Source organism: Acromyrmex echinatior, chromosome 19 (genome assembly GCF_024713525.1).
Source record: "Acromyrmex echinatior isolate Ae372 chromosome 19, ASM2471352v2, whole genome shotgun sequence".
Taxonomy (NCBI): Eukaryota; Metazoa; Arthropoda; class Insecta; order Hymenoptera; family Formicidae; genus Acromyrmex; species Acromyrmex echinatior.
The window spans coordinates 861,968-875,733 of record NC_141870.1 but is presented as its reverse complement, the minus strand read 5'-3'; the positions used below and the strand labels follow the sequence as shown (position 1 = coordinate 875,733).

The 13,766-nt window shown below is 29.7% G+C and overlaps 3 protein-coding genes across 7 annotated transcripts; 2 read left to right on the top strand and 1 right to left on the bottom strand.

Moving 5' to 3' along the window:
* Positions 1-59: 59 nt before the first annotated feature.
* Positions 60-4,902, top strand: Ankle2 (ankyrin repeat and LEM domain-containing protein 2). 2 transcript variants are annotated; one of them, XM_011058261.2, is made up of 11 exons: positions 60-186; positions 300-617; positions 804-1,126; positions 1,492-1,803; positions 1,900-2,052; positions 2,151-2,365; positions 3,387-3,537; positions 3,614-3,791; positions 4,067-4,172; positions 4,244-4,372; positions 4,521-4,902. In XM_011058261.2, exons 2-11 carry the CDS (start codon positions 434-436, stop codon positions 4,561-4,563), a joined length of 1,794 nt encoding a protein of 597 aa, XP_011056563.1. In that variant the 5' UTR covers positions 60-186; positions 300-433; the 3' UTR covers positions 4,564-4,902. The 2 variants fall into 2 exon arrangements, with proteins under 2 accessions (XP_011056563.1, XP_011056564.1); XM_011058262.2 differs by lacking the exons at positions 4,244-4,372; positions 4,521-4,902 and adding an exon at positions 3,883-3,967.
* A 320-nt stretch (positions 4,903-5,222) lies between these two features.
* Clc (clathrin light chain) lies at positions 5,223-8,606 on the bottom strand. Of its 3 annotated transcripts, none has more exons than XM_011058264.2 (7): positions 8,308-8,606; positions 7,784-7,934; positions 7,401-7,520; positions 7,017-7,103; positions 6,819-6,930; positions 6,430-6,441; positions 5,223-5,614 (listed from the first exon to the last, which is right to left on the bottom strand). In XM_011058264.2, exons 2-7 carry the CDS (start codon positions 7,929-7,931, stop codon positions 5,434-5,436), a joined length of 660 nt encoding a protein of 219 aa, XP_011056566.1. In that variant the 5' UTR covers positions 7,932-7,934; positions 8,308-8,606; the 3' UTR covers positions 5,223-5,433. The 3 variants fall into 3 exon arrangements, with proteins under 3 accessions (XP_011056566.1, XP_011056565.1, XP_011056567.1); XM_011058263.2 differs by having other exon boundaries at positions 8,296-8,550; XM_011058265.2 differs by lacking the exon at positions 6,430-6,441 and having other exon boundaries at positions 8,296-8,552.
* Positions 8,607-8,779: 173 nt separating this feature from the next.
* Positions 8,780-13,146, top strand: LOC105147331 (N-acetylglucosamine-6-phosphate deacetylase). Of its 2 annotated transcripts, none has more exons than XM_011058259.2 (9): positions 8,780-9,012; positions 9,455-9,599; positions 9,682-9,930; positions 10,223-10,497; positions 10,574-10,703; positions 10,888-10,976; positions 11,760-11,904; positions 11,993-12,169; positions 12,242-13,146. In XM_011058259.2, exons 2-9 carry the CDS (start codon positions 9,596-9,598, stop codon positions 12,448-12,450), a joined length of 1,278 nt encoding a protein of 425 aa, XP_011056561.1. In that variant the 5' UTR covers positions 8,780-9,012; positions 9,455-9,595; the 3' UTR covers positions 12,451-13,146. The 2 variants fall into 2 exon arrangements, with proteins under 2 accessions (XP_011056561.1, XP_087272199.1); XM_087416073.1 differs by having other exon boundaries at positions 8,787-9,599; positions 12,242-12,459; positions 12,966-13,146.
* Positions 13,147-13,766: the final 620 nt, after the last annotated feature.

Genomic DNA, 13,766 nt, shown 5'->3' with positions numbered 1-13,766 from the left:
ATGCTTGGCTCAAAGAACGCGCTCCATTTGGCGCTCGTACATTTTCATTCACAAAAATCCCTAGAAATAAAGTCCTAGGGAAAAGGACTCGATTCATCGATTCATCGATTATTTGTACCTATCGGCCGTCCCGTCGTTGTTCAACCATCGTTTGACTTCTAAATAGCAAAGATCTCTGTACATCTTGTATGTATATACATATCTTCTTTTTCGTTAAATTGCAGAAGCTATTGTCTTCAGGAAAAGATTATTGCTGCTGTTTGATTTTTCCTTGTGGTTTTACGAAGAAATTGCTGTAGTTTTAGCGAATTGAACGAAGAGCTGTTGCTAGTTAACGCGCTATTCCAACACTTTGTTTTGCGGCAAATGTCATCCCTGATGAACATGTGATGATGTGATCAGTGCAGGAAGTGCCGAGATAATCAGATTTATCATGACACCAACGTCTCGCGAGTCCGTCGTTAATCTACTAAATGTCAAGGAGAATCCTGAGAACAAAGCGAATACGACGAATGGAGGCGACAACGTGTGCGACTTGCAACTTAACCTGCCGGTTGAGACATTGTACCATGCCGTGTACATTCCACTGGAATACAAAGACCAATCGAATGGAGAAGGTAATTAATCAAAGTTGAGTCACTAATTATTTTTGTAGATGTTATTTGATTAAACAGATGTTGCACACAAATCTGCTTTTAATCATGCAAATTTTATTAAGAAAGAGAATGCAGTGGTAAAGTCATAGGACAAAATAATTATTACTATTATTATTACTATTATTAATATTATGATTCCTTCTTCAGAAACTCTTCATGTTTATCTCGAAATGCAGGCTGCCTTAAAAGTGATTAACACGTATAAAAAAGGCCGTTTAAAAAGTTTTAAGAATCGTTCTGATGCTGTAGCATATGCAAGAACTGGAACAAACAAACAATCTTCTTCCAATCATCCTGTGACTGTTACTATAACACAAGAACAATCCAGTAATTTTAAAGCACCAAGCACGCAGGATTTAATAGCTTTTAAATGGTTAATTGAGAGTGGGGATGTGAAGGCTGTGAAGAATATTGTATGGGAAAATCCGAGATATCTAATCAGTAGCGGAGATACACCTGCCCTTTTGCAGGTAAATATATTACTTACAACCAAATTTCTTCATACTTTACTATCTTGTTTTTTTTTATTCTAATGTTTAAATATCAAGAGTGTAAATATTTTTATTTGTATATGCAAATAGCTACAGAATTATATTTTTATATTCAATATTCTGTCAATTTTTATTGTGTCATTATTAAGTCAATGAAATTCTATTATAATATAAAATTATACAATAAATATATTTATTACACAAAATGAAATTATAATTTTATATTAGAATTAATGCATAGAATTATGCAACATATATATATATATATATATATATATATATATATTATATATATAATATATATATATATATTTTTTTAATATAGAAAATACTTATATTTTTAGATGGGCTCTCGATATAATGCTTTACATATAGCAGCAAAAAAAGGTAAACCAAAAATGTGCGAATTCTTATTAAACACTGTTGGGGATCCCAAATTTATGCAACGGCATTATGGAGAAGATAAATGTAAAACATACCTGAATCTTGAACAGATTATGCAAGATTTATATTTAAATACACCAGACAAAGGACTCAATGAGACCCCGTTACATTTTGCTGTTAAATTTGGCTTTAAAGATGTCGTTCGGGTTCTTGTCTCCTATTCCCAATGTATTAAAACCTTGAAAAATAAATATGAACAGATGCCTGTAGATGTACGTTCCAAATAAATTATTTAGTGTTATAATTTGCATCTTTGCAAGATTAAGATCGTTCTCAGAGACATCTTATATGTAAGCTCCTGATTTTAGATAATATGCAATAGAAAACGCGAGGAAGATGAAGCTCTAAAGCGCGAGATACGTATGTTGCTAGAAGATCAATTCTATGTACCTGTATTAAGAACAGAAGGTAATGCATGTCCACCTATCATCGGAGAACCATTCTCGCCGAATAATCCGCTTGTAAGTATACGTTTGCATGATCTTGAAAAAAAATGCGGATATATTAGTCATGTAACGGATAGAACTTTTGTTATTTTTATTGCTTTTATTGTTTTCAGAATTTGAACAAAGATCCTATCAGTCCTCATGTAGAAGTAAGAGCATTTGCCGGTCCAATGACTAAAACGCAGGCAGTAGAATTTCGAAAAAAGTGGAAAACGCCACCACGTGTTACTCCTAAAAAGGGACAAGGCGATGCACCTGGTATTATGAATAGTCCTAGTATAGTCTTAAGGTTGCAAGATACAGAAAAAGGATTGGAACGTGTCGGAAGGTATGTATACATTAAATCCAAAATTTATTTAAAATTTAATTATTACGTAAAACTTATTACTGTATATTAACTGATGATATTAATATATTTGCAATGTGTATATATGTATAGATATTTTTAAATATTCAGAAATATAAAAATTGCAATTGTTACAATTAAGATAATTTATTCTTATTATGTTGCTCAATACAAGTCATAAAAATCAGTCGATAAATAAATGATACTTTCATAATATCTTTTATTATACCTTATTTATAAAAGTATAAAAGTAGTAAATAAAAGTAGTAAAAAATAATTTAATTTCAAAATTTAGTCAACAATATAAGAATAATCAGGTTATAAACAAGATGTGAATATAAAATGATTTCTTTAATAAATATAAAAGATGAAATCTTTCGACCTTATTTAATTTTCATCAGTCATTGAGATGAACAACTATAATGATGTATAGTATAAATACATAATATTAATAATAAAGTAGTATATATATTAATAAAATAATATATAGTATAATAACTTTTTAGCTATTGGCGTTTAAGGTAGATACAATAGATGCTTGTAAAACCTGTCAATTTCTAAATCAATGTCTTGTAGTTAATTATATTTTTGATAAACTACTATATCTCTCTTATTTATAGACTCAATTTCACATAATTAATAATTTAATATTGAATTTAAATATTAAATTAAATTTAAATATTAAATATTAAATTATATAGTACATTGTAAGAATAATATTCACGAAATTTCATTGCTTACTATCCACATTTAAAATTCTTTGCTTATATTACTTTCAATATTTTTCAAGAAATTGGCCGATGAAGATTATGTGAAGGAAACGTTTCATCTCTCGTTTATAATATATATTTCGTATTTAAAAAATTATTTTATATTTACATCTCAATCTTATTTGTCTAATTTGTCGTGGCCTGATTATTCTTGTGATGCGTTTTGCTTTACAAATACGAGCGGTTTCCCTTCCTTTTTTAATAATTGTTTTCTCTTGATATATATTTTCTAGAGATCTTGCTGAAGAATATCAAGTGCTTTGGAAGGAGTATTGGCCATTTCTGAAAGATTTTGTTGATTTTCGGAGTGATGATGGATTAACGAAACTTGAAAGATATTTGGAGCAAAGATTTAAGAATAAGGAACAATTATTTTACTCGACGGTATAAAAATCTATCCAATAATATGCTTTTAACGTTTACATTAATCAATTCTTCTAATGTTTATATTTTTTAATAGATAAATCCGATTAATAATGTTCATGCACTAGCAAATTGTGAAAGTGAACCAGTAAGTTGCCAACAGACGCCAAAAAAAATAGATGCCAACGACATACAATACGTTTGTGATAAATTAAAGATGTGCTCATTAACTACTGATGATAATACTGAAATTGATAATAATGAAGAAGATACAGGTATCACGTGTTTAGTTTCTCTATAGAATCTAATTTTTCTAAATCTTATATCTATATCTCCTTTCTCCTCTGTGAAATAATAATATCCCAGGACTCAGATACAATGAAAGAAATAAGGAAAAACAAGGGAAAACAGATTTCATCCTATCCGTGCATTCCGGTATATTCGGTTTCTGGTAGGTTGAAATCTATTATTCTTTATTTCTTTTATTGTGTCTAAATCCATTTTTAATCTTTTATTATAATCCAATTGATGTTAACTGTTTATCTTCCAGATAGTTTAGAATTTTTTACACCTCCATCCTCGCCAGAACTTGTTCAAGACGATTTTGATGACGATATGCAAGATGCAGAAGAAGGTCCTTTAATATTTATCGAAGGGTAAACAAATTTCTTTTATTATTTTTTACACTAAGATGAAATATATTTCATATCATTGTTGATATTTTTAGATCTTCACCAACGAAATTAGATTATGCTGTTTACACCGCACTTTCATTTACGATTTGTCCTGATACGTATCCTTATATTTACCGTTGGCGACACGACATGCAGTTAGCTATGAAACGTGATCCATACAGGTATATAATATTGCATTAAATTTTATTTTATTTTTTTAATGAATCGTAATGAACGCTTTATACAGTATGATTTATTAAAAACTGTGACATTGTTTGTAATGTCACAATTTCATGTTAATACATAAATCTTTTTTTTTCTAATTTACAGATTCAACAAGACATCCCTCAGAAAAAAACTATTTACAAATTAAATATCTATACTGTATTCAACACATTTATTACTCTTCGCGCATAGGAGACAACATAATAGGCAAAGTGAGGATGTCGAGATTATTTCACCCGCATGATTTTCTAAGCCTACTCGAATGTTTACATATATGATACAGGATACATCTACACTTCGTCCGCTAAGTCGCCTTCTATGTGCAAAGGATGATAAAACTTTTGTTGAACAAAGTATAATCTCAAGAATCTGAATTGCCAAATTTTAGATTTACGGTTGGATTGTTTCTTATTCTATATTAACAAAGAAAAAAAAACTAATTTACCTAAAGTTAGCTAATGTTGACGCAACTCTCTGACCTCAAAAAGTTTTAAACTGTATTAATGTCGCTAAAATATATAGCGCCGAGACACTACCGTATCTCCAGATATGAACCTTTTTTGCACAATGTTGTTGGATAATAAGCAAATCATAAATATATTCGAAGTAAAACAAGAGGATATATTTTGAGACACTTTTACAGAGACTCGTAACTAGAAGCCTTCGTGCTCAAGTTTTTAAAATTAGCATAACTTCTTTTTATTGTTCATTGTCTATAATTATAATAAATACTCATTATTAAAAAATACATTCGCCGATTTCCTCAAATTTTGTCTCTCCGTCATACCTTAAGCAAAAAAATGCATGTTTTTACTCATACTTTATAATGTATTTATTATTAATAACTTTTATTATATATAATAATATTACTTATTTAACAGAACATATGTGAATTTTGCTTTTGTTAATATTGTCGTAATCACGACGTATATTATATCTTTTTTTAATCATAGTTTTTCTTGTTGTTTATTGTAATTCATATTCTCAAGATTTAATTGCGACAATAACTTTAATGTAATCAAGCATTAATGGGAGTGGGCGGTGTCTGTTTTAATTGTAAAATGATCGAACGCATCCGGGAAACGTCCTTGGAAGTGCGAGACGATTTTGGATTGAATTCGCAAAGTTTGGCGATGCGCTCCCACTCAGTACCTGGTTCAACTTCATCTGCCTCAGCGACAAATTGCTTTTCCGCATTCCTATTCGTGAAGAAATATGTATTAAATCAATGCCAAATCATGCATTGTATATCAGTTAGTAATGTAAAGAAATGAGAAATTAAATGACATTTCTATTTCATTAATATATCGCAGAGAAAAAGATTTAAAAAAAAATTTGTATTTTGATATTATTATGTGATACAGACACAAGTGTAACTTGTAGCTATTAAACTTGATGTAAGAGTTATGCAATCACAGTTCTTTATAGTATCCATATTGTGCGTAAGCAAATAATGCTTAATTAATAAGCTTTTCTTTCTTTGTAGACTTGTAGAAATAGTTTTAGTATGAAAGGCAATAGGATCATTAACAGCATTCAAGAAATAAAGTGCATTTAACTTAATCAGTTTATGGATATTATAAAATATACAGATACTCTTTTGAGAATAACTTATTAAGCAACGTCATTTAGTGCAATCTCGAAGTGACTTTAAGAAGCGATATCATGATATGTAGTATGTGTATGAGAGAGAGGGGAAGATAGATAGGAAGAGGGGGGGGAGAGAGAACTGCAGTTTATACACCTGATTTACATTCAATAGGCAATATAGGTTGCATTCGGTTTGGATATTATGAGACTGCGTTTGTTTTTTGCGCTCACTTGCTGTAAGCTTCTTTCTTTCTTTCTTTTGTATGTAATGAATGAGAAAATGAATAGAATGAAGCTTACAACGCGTGAGCGCCAAAAGCGAACGCAATTCTAGTCTTAGAGTTTGCAAAGCAAATCGTGTTACAATAACACATAAATGTAATGCAATGCATGTTTTCATGCGTATAAAGATATTTTAACTTACTTGGCTGATTCCCTAAGAAGCGAAACGGAAATAACACAATTAAAAACTTCAAAAATCTATACATAGCATAATAATGGACTAATCCATATTACTTATATTTGACTAATTGTAAGTCAAATGACATAATAACTTAGTCCAACATTAATTATATTTCTTAATAATATTTTACATTTTTAATATATTATCATTTTTTTAAATAGAAACATTACGTTGTTATTAGGGATACAAGCCTTGTTAAATATGTTTAATAGACGATCATCAAATATTCTAATTAGCAATCACAATTTAGTTTAGTTACTTTAATTCAGTTCAGTTCAGATAATTTAGTTCAGTTTTTTACGAAATAAAGGTGTACAAGAAGAAAGAAGATAAAAGATTAGGAAAATTACCTGTTAGTAGTCTTCGTTTTATTAATAGCTTCCGCATGATGCCTATACCATTCTTCTAATTCTTTCTTTGCAGCTTCTCTCCATTCCTCTTTCTTTTTTTCTTCTTCTGTATCTGAAAAATAATTTGCACACTTATTAATAATATACACTTATAAATCATACTATTCTTAAAATATTCTTACAATAAAATTGCGTTACCTTTTTCTTCAAGACGTGCTTTTTGTTCTTCTCTCCACTTTTTAATCTTTTCAGGTTCCTCCTTAACTGGCGGAGGAGGTGCTGGTTCTAAGTACATAAAAATATATAAAAGTCATTGTCTTAGGGTTGGAGGTCATTATTTTGAACGAAACATTTAATAATTACATTTTGATTATTGTAAAGCAATAAAGAAGGCAAAGATTACTTATACCTATAGTTCCATAACTTAAAAAGTCACAATATTTCAAACGAAGCGTTTGCAAGCAAACTTCTAGAGGAAAATCTTATTTGCATATTTTATGTTCTATGATGTATCTGCGTTTTGTGTGTTATAGCCATAATTATTTTTAAGATAGAAATGTTATAAAATAATTAATTTCCTACCTGATGCTACTGGTACTTGTCCTTCTACAGACTGTCCAATGGTATCTACGATTTCAAAACTGCCCTCAGCGTCACCTCCTGGACCAACTTTTAAATTTCCAAATTTTCCAGACAGCTCATCTATAAAATATTTATGTTTATAATTTTTGTACCTATATAGCACACTTTATCTGAAAGACATTCTAAGAACATCTTTAAGACTTAGAGGATGTAGGAATGTCCTCTGAACATTTTTGGGCCATCCCTTGAAGGTCTATGCTGTATAGATGTGTATAATACAAATAAATCAGATGGACTCAAATGTATACAATACAAAATAAACAACATGTATCTAAATTTTAGAAATATTTTCTACTTATTATTTATATATAGACAGTGTTTACCTTCAGTTTGACCTGCTGCAGCCAGAGTTACAGCCATCGGTGTAATGTCATCTTCTAAACCAGCTAACTGATCTTGCTCCCTTGCCAAGAACTCTGCAGCTGGATCTACATCAGGTTCGTTGACAAAATTGTCGCCAAATGCATCCATTGTCTGAAAAATATTGAAAGGAAATAAAATCTCTCATGCAATACATATATATGTGAGTGAGTGAGTGAGTGCGTGTGTGTGTATGTCTGTGTGTGTGTGTATATGCCTGTGTGTGCATATAATAAAATGTATCTAAAATATCTCCTCTGTTTATAAAATACTTCTACTCACTGTATTATTCACTGTATTGGGATGTAATTATAACGATAATGAAGATGAAATAAAGAAAATATACAGTATGTAAAAATAGAGTATCTCAAAAAAAATCAAACGTCAGCAACATAAAATATTTAAGGTTAACCAAAGCTCTTACTAATCTAAATAGAATCAGTTTAACGTTTATTTATCTGAGATAAACACTTACTTGATTGCTTACTTGGATAGTACTTGGCGTAAATTCTCGTCCGAGAAAAACTATGGAATGTGAAACACGACTTTTCGTTAACAGAGAGAAACACCTGGAAAACACCTCCAACTTGCTTCCTCCTTACACCCAGGATCGCTGATAGAGATGTTCGATTCAAGATCGATTTTTTAAAATATCGATTCTTTTACCTTCGATTCTCGATTTTCTAGATCGATTCTTAAGTTCTAATTAAATCGACGAATCGATTCTCAAATCTAAGATCGGTCTTGATCGTTTCTCACTCGCTCTCGTTGTGCAGATGTGTATGATGGAAGAAACCCGAGTACAATATGACGTGGTGCACTATTGCGCATATACGTGCAAATATTTTCTAATAACTAACGTCAGTGACACCTTATCCGCCATGTTGCCGCGATTATTTGAATTAAGCGCACGTCAGCTGTGTCAGGATATTAATAAATTATAAAATTAGTACTATATTATTAGTTTCTTACTCTTAATAACTTAAATTTTTATAGTAACGCGAACTTCCATAAAATCAACAGTTTTGAATGCTATCTCGTCGGTATTGGAAGCAATTTTCGTGGATAACCCTCGACATGTTACTCCAAAATTACCGTAGTGCAAATGTTTAAATGGCATTGGAATCTGCACAGCCATACGAAATTTGTCTCGAAGTCGAGCACATCTTGATCTCTTCCATCATGTAGCGATGTATATATTTTTCAAAACCGTATTTCGAGTCCATTTTTCATCCCAGAATTTAATCTGCTTCTTTTTATTCTTTATATTATAAGCCGGCAATGCTACAGCTAAGCTTAAAATTTTTGACTGTTTCTTGAAAGATTCACAAGACTCACTATGGCCATGATGTAGATGGAGGGTTGATTAATATATTTTTTTAATATTAATATTAATATTGTTTAATTAAAGAAACCATCAATTTAATTTAAGATGCAAGTTTAATAGAAGTCAAAATGATATAATTTAATGTTTTGTGTGTATATTTATTTTTAAATATAAGAAATAGTTACGAAATATTGTAGAATTTATTGTAGTAAAAAAAGATGTAATAATGTTTATTATAATATGTATTATGAGTTACATGTTATCATAAATTTTTAATAAGAACAGATTTTTTTTTATGTTCTTACAGCTGAACATAGTTGATTGAGTTCATTAGTGACCTAATTTTCTTATCAAGATGGATCTTTGGTTGGGTTAGGAATCGTCACTTATACTCGTCCAACAATCGCCATTTTAGTGATTTAAGTGCTAAATCGTTCCAGCAACGTGAATGTGTGAATGTCGTGAATGCACATAATTGATAACCATTGATAATGCTTTGGATATACAGATAAGGTTCTTATTTATGAAATTAAGGTGACTCAGGATTATTTCCAATCATGCAATCATTGAACATGCTACGAGACAATAAAGGAGTACTGAAGCAATTTTGCAATTGCAAGATCTTGCGTGACAGCAGGATTCAGACAGAGGATCTATGGGTGCGAGATGGAAAAATAGTGAATCCGGAGAAGATTTTCTACGATGAAAAAATCAAGCCAGATGTTAGAATAGACTGTGGCGGCGCTTTGATCTCACCAGGATATATAGATGTGCAGATTAATGGTATTTAATCAAATAAATTCTATTGTACAGCATATATTTTACTTGAGTAAAACCAGAAATTTTTTACACATACATATTTTTTATTACTTTTGTTAAACAAAAAATTAACAATTTGTATAGATCTTAAAATGAAGAGAGAACAATAGGATTAAAAATATTTTATCAAATGTGAAATGTGAAAGAAATAAGTTATTACAATTAATGTAGATATTATAATAATTTAATAAGAATGTTATAATTTTATACTTCTATAAATAAATCGATGATCTAATATCTAACATTTATTTGTCAGGAGGATTTGGTATAGATTTTTCATGTAATATTGATAACGTGGAAGGAGGCATTGCTAAAGTAGCAAAAGGATTGTTGGAACATGGAGTAACATCCTTTTGTCCTACGTTGGTTACATCTCCCACTGAGATATATCACAAAATCTTACCAAGAATAAAAAAACGAAATGGAGATAGTCATGGTGCTGGTGTGCTGGGTGTTCACATAGAAGGACCATTTATTAGTCCAGACAAGAAAGGTGCCCATCCAGAACATTATATCAGAAAATTTGAACAGGTAGTAGCTATCTATTCTGAGTAAATTTATAAAATAATCAACACATATTGTGCTAAATTTATATATTTTCTAATAGGGATTTAAATCAGTAACTGATATGTATGGTGATCTAGACAATGTGTGCATGTTTACATTGGCACCTGAAATATCGAATGCTACATCTGTTATCGAAGAGTTATATAGAAGAAATATTAAGGTATCTCTTGGTAAGTTGAAGTTTTAATAGCTCTCATTGCTAATGTACTTTCATATTATAATTAAATGCAATTGTAAAGGTTTCTTATTTTGAAGTTCTATATTTTAATTCTTATAATTTATATGTATTGAATCTCATCGATTGTTATAAAATTTCTCCTTTACTGAATTTGTATGGTAATTTGTATGTTTTAGGACATTCTATAGCAAATTTAAATGAAGGAGAAAAAGCAGTTAAACATGGAGCATCATTTATCACTCATTTATTCAATGCCATGTTGCCTGTGAGTTGTAAATATAGATATATAGATATATGATAACATATAGATATATGATAATGTTCAAAAATTACTTTTGTGCACAAGGAACGAAAGTAATTGTTTCTCATTTTTCTAGGTGCTGAAGATGATCTCGTTTATCAAATAATTCTATCACGTCATTTTTTGTAAAAATTTATAAATAAAAATTTTTTAAATTTTCTTGCAACATTAATAAATAAAAAATTTATTAATGTTGCAAGAAGAACTTACTTTAGCATATTTTGTTATATTATAACTATAATATTTATTGCAGAAGATTTATTGCAATCAAAATTAAATATATTGTATTTTTAGTTTAAAGAAATTGTTTATCGATTGTGATTAATAAGATATTAATATAATAAATAAGATAATAATTAGTATAAGATTTATCACTCATATAGTTACGACATAGACTATTATTAATTAAAAATATTTTTTAAATTATGTTATTCAAACTTATTAGGACGCCGAATATTAATTTGATAAATGTTATAATAAAAAATATTTGACATTATAATAAACTAAAATAGTTTTAAAATACTTTAATCATAATTTTTTATTTAATTGTGATGTGATAGAGCGATTTGGTAAATGGAATCGTATTCAGCGTCAATAATATTAAAATATGATTACCTTTGTTCTCTCTCTCTTTCTCTCTCTCTCTCTCTCTCTCTCTCTCTCTCTCTCTCTCACACAGTATTTTTAATTAAATAGCCGATTTATATTTTTAAGAAATCTTTTATGTATAATATTTTTCAATTATAGTTTCATCATAGAGATCCAGGATTGGTTGGTCTGTTAACATCCGACCAAATCCCGCCTGAAAGAATCATTCATTTTGGTATAATCGCCGATGGGATTCATACTCATCCTGCGGCATTGCGGATCGCTCATAGAACACATCCCGAAGGTTCAGTATTTACTATATGCATTTATACTTTCTTATTTTATAATATGTCGTTATAATTTTAATAAAATTGAACTGTAAACATTTGTAGGTCTGGTGCTTGTAACTGATGCGATATCAGCATTAGGTCTAGAAGAGGGAATCCATCAATTAGGACAGTTTAAAATAGAGATACGTAAAGGATGCGCATATATCGCTGAAACAAATACTCTCTGTGGTAGCATAACCGAGCTTTCCAAATGTGTGAGACACTTTAAAGAAGCTACAGGTAAATTATAATAATGAAGTCGTAAATCATTTCATTTAAAGTAATACTTAGCAATGTAATTGTTTGGTGTAGGTTGCACAGTAGTTGAGGCCTTAGAAGCGGCGACTTTACATCCCGCGAGAACTCTCGGTATCGATTCTTACAAAGGTGTTTTGAATTTTGGGGCCGACGCTGATTTCATATTACTTGATAAGAAACTCGAAGTGTTGTCAACATGGATTTCAGGAGATTGTGTTTATGAGAAGAATATTAACAGTTTTTTTTTACGTGGAACAATTTGATGCTCGAATGTAAGTAGGTATCTTATCGGATATAAATCCGAATCAATTACTGTATAAAGCAAATGTATATATTTAATGGCTGGACGCTGTAAAAATGATAGTGAAAGATTCATAAGAGAGACTGTTATAATAAAAAGACTTAAGGCTCCTGAATAGACACCATAGCCTCATATATTGAATCGTGATGTCAGAAGCGAGAAGTAACACATTAATTTTTATTACGTGCCATTTATAAAGATAACTTTGATAAAACAAAATAATGAGATTTTTTTAAAACATTTATAAAAATAGACAAAAACTGTTTTTATTTCCCCTGATAGTAAATAGTCGAAAAGGCACGTGTAAGTGGAAATAAGTTACACATGTGCATTGAATAAAAGCACTTCATGTGCTTTTCGTTACTTTTTATGATTATTTACTGACTATCAGAGGGATAAGGATATCTTTCGTCCATTTTACAATTATTTTCAAGCGATATTATCATTTTATTTTATTTAAATTGTTTTTATTCACAGGTGGCATGCAACAAAAATTAACGTGTCATTTCTCGCTTCTGACATCATGATTCAATATAGCCGACTACTCGGAAGCCTTGAATTTATTGCAGAAAAGTAGTTTTGTACTTATACTGAAATTTTTATATATTTGTACTCATAATTTTTTATTTAAATAATAAATTTATCATTTTATAAAAAATGGATATAAAGTTGTTTTATATATATATATATATATATATATATATATATATATATATATATGCAATTATAGAGGAATGTAGGTTGTCCGAAAAGTCCTCTATCATCTCGCAATTTTTGCAATATTTAATAAAATATTAATTTTTAACTATTGCGAAAATTGCAAAATGATGACAGGACTTTCGACTCAGTCCGCTCTATTTGCTCATGAGAGTTGATGTGGTTGTTATCCTGTATATACAGGGTGTTCAAAAAAGGTGGTACCAAACTTTAGAAATATTTAGTACTCGTGAAAACTAATCGAAAGGTCTTAATAAGCAATATTTTAGAAACCATTTATTTCAGAGTTATAAAGCATTTTCTGCTGTAATGAATAATCCATTCATTTCGAATGTATGTAAATAATATATGTATTTACATGCAACTGTTCGTTATACACTTATCCTTTACGAGTTTCTAAAAATGACCCTAAAATGACGGTCAATAATACGGTCAGTATTAACAAATACTGTGTAGTTAATATTGATGAATTGACGTAGGAACTACAAAGTATCGATGAAGACAATTCTTTTGAATCTTCTCCTTCAACAAATTTTTTCATAATATTATAAAATTTCTTTG

What these genes read in the sequence shown, in the direction of transcription:
- LOC105147331 (XM_011058259.2), top strand. An exon ending in ATATCAGAAAATTTGAACAG is followed by an intron (nt 10,498 to 10,573) that starts GTAGTAGCTATC and finishes ATTTTCTAATAG; the next exon opens with GGATTTAAATCAGTAACTGA. An exon ending in ACACTTTAAAGAAGCTACAG is followed by an intron (nt 12,170 to 12,241) that starts GTAAATTATAAT and finishes TGTTTGGTGTAG; the next exon opens with GTTGCACAGTAGTTGAGGCC.
- Clc (XM_011058264.2), bottom strand. Translation starts at nt 7,931, where the DNA reads ATGGATGCATTTGGCGACAATTTTGTCAACGAACCTGATGTAGATCCA. An exon ending in TGCAGCAGGTCAAACTGAAG is followed by an intron (nt 7,521 to 7,783) that starts GTAAACACTGTC and finishes AATATTTTATAG; the next exon opens with ATGAGCTGTCTGGAAAATTT. An exon ending in ACAAGTACCAGTAGCATCAG is followed by an intron (nt 7,104 to 7,400) that starts GTAGGAAATTAA and finishes TTATGTACTTAG; the next exon opens with AACCAGCACCTCCTCCGCCA.
- Ankle2 (XM_011058261.2), top strand. Translation starts at nt 434, where the DNA reads ATGACACCAACGTCTCGCGAGTCCGTCGTTAATCTACTAAATGTCAAG. An exon ending in GGATTGGAACGTGTCGGAAG is followed by an intron (nt 2,366 to 3,386) that starts GTATGTATACAT and finishes TATATTTTCTAG; the next exon opens with AGATCTTGCTGAAGAATATC. An exon ending in TAATAATGAAGAAGATACAG is followed by an intron (nt 3,792 to 4,066) that starts GTATCACGTGTT and finishes TTTATCTTCCAG; the next exon opens with ATAGTTTAGAATTTTTTACA.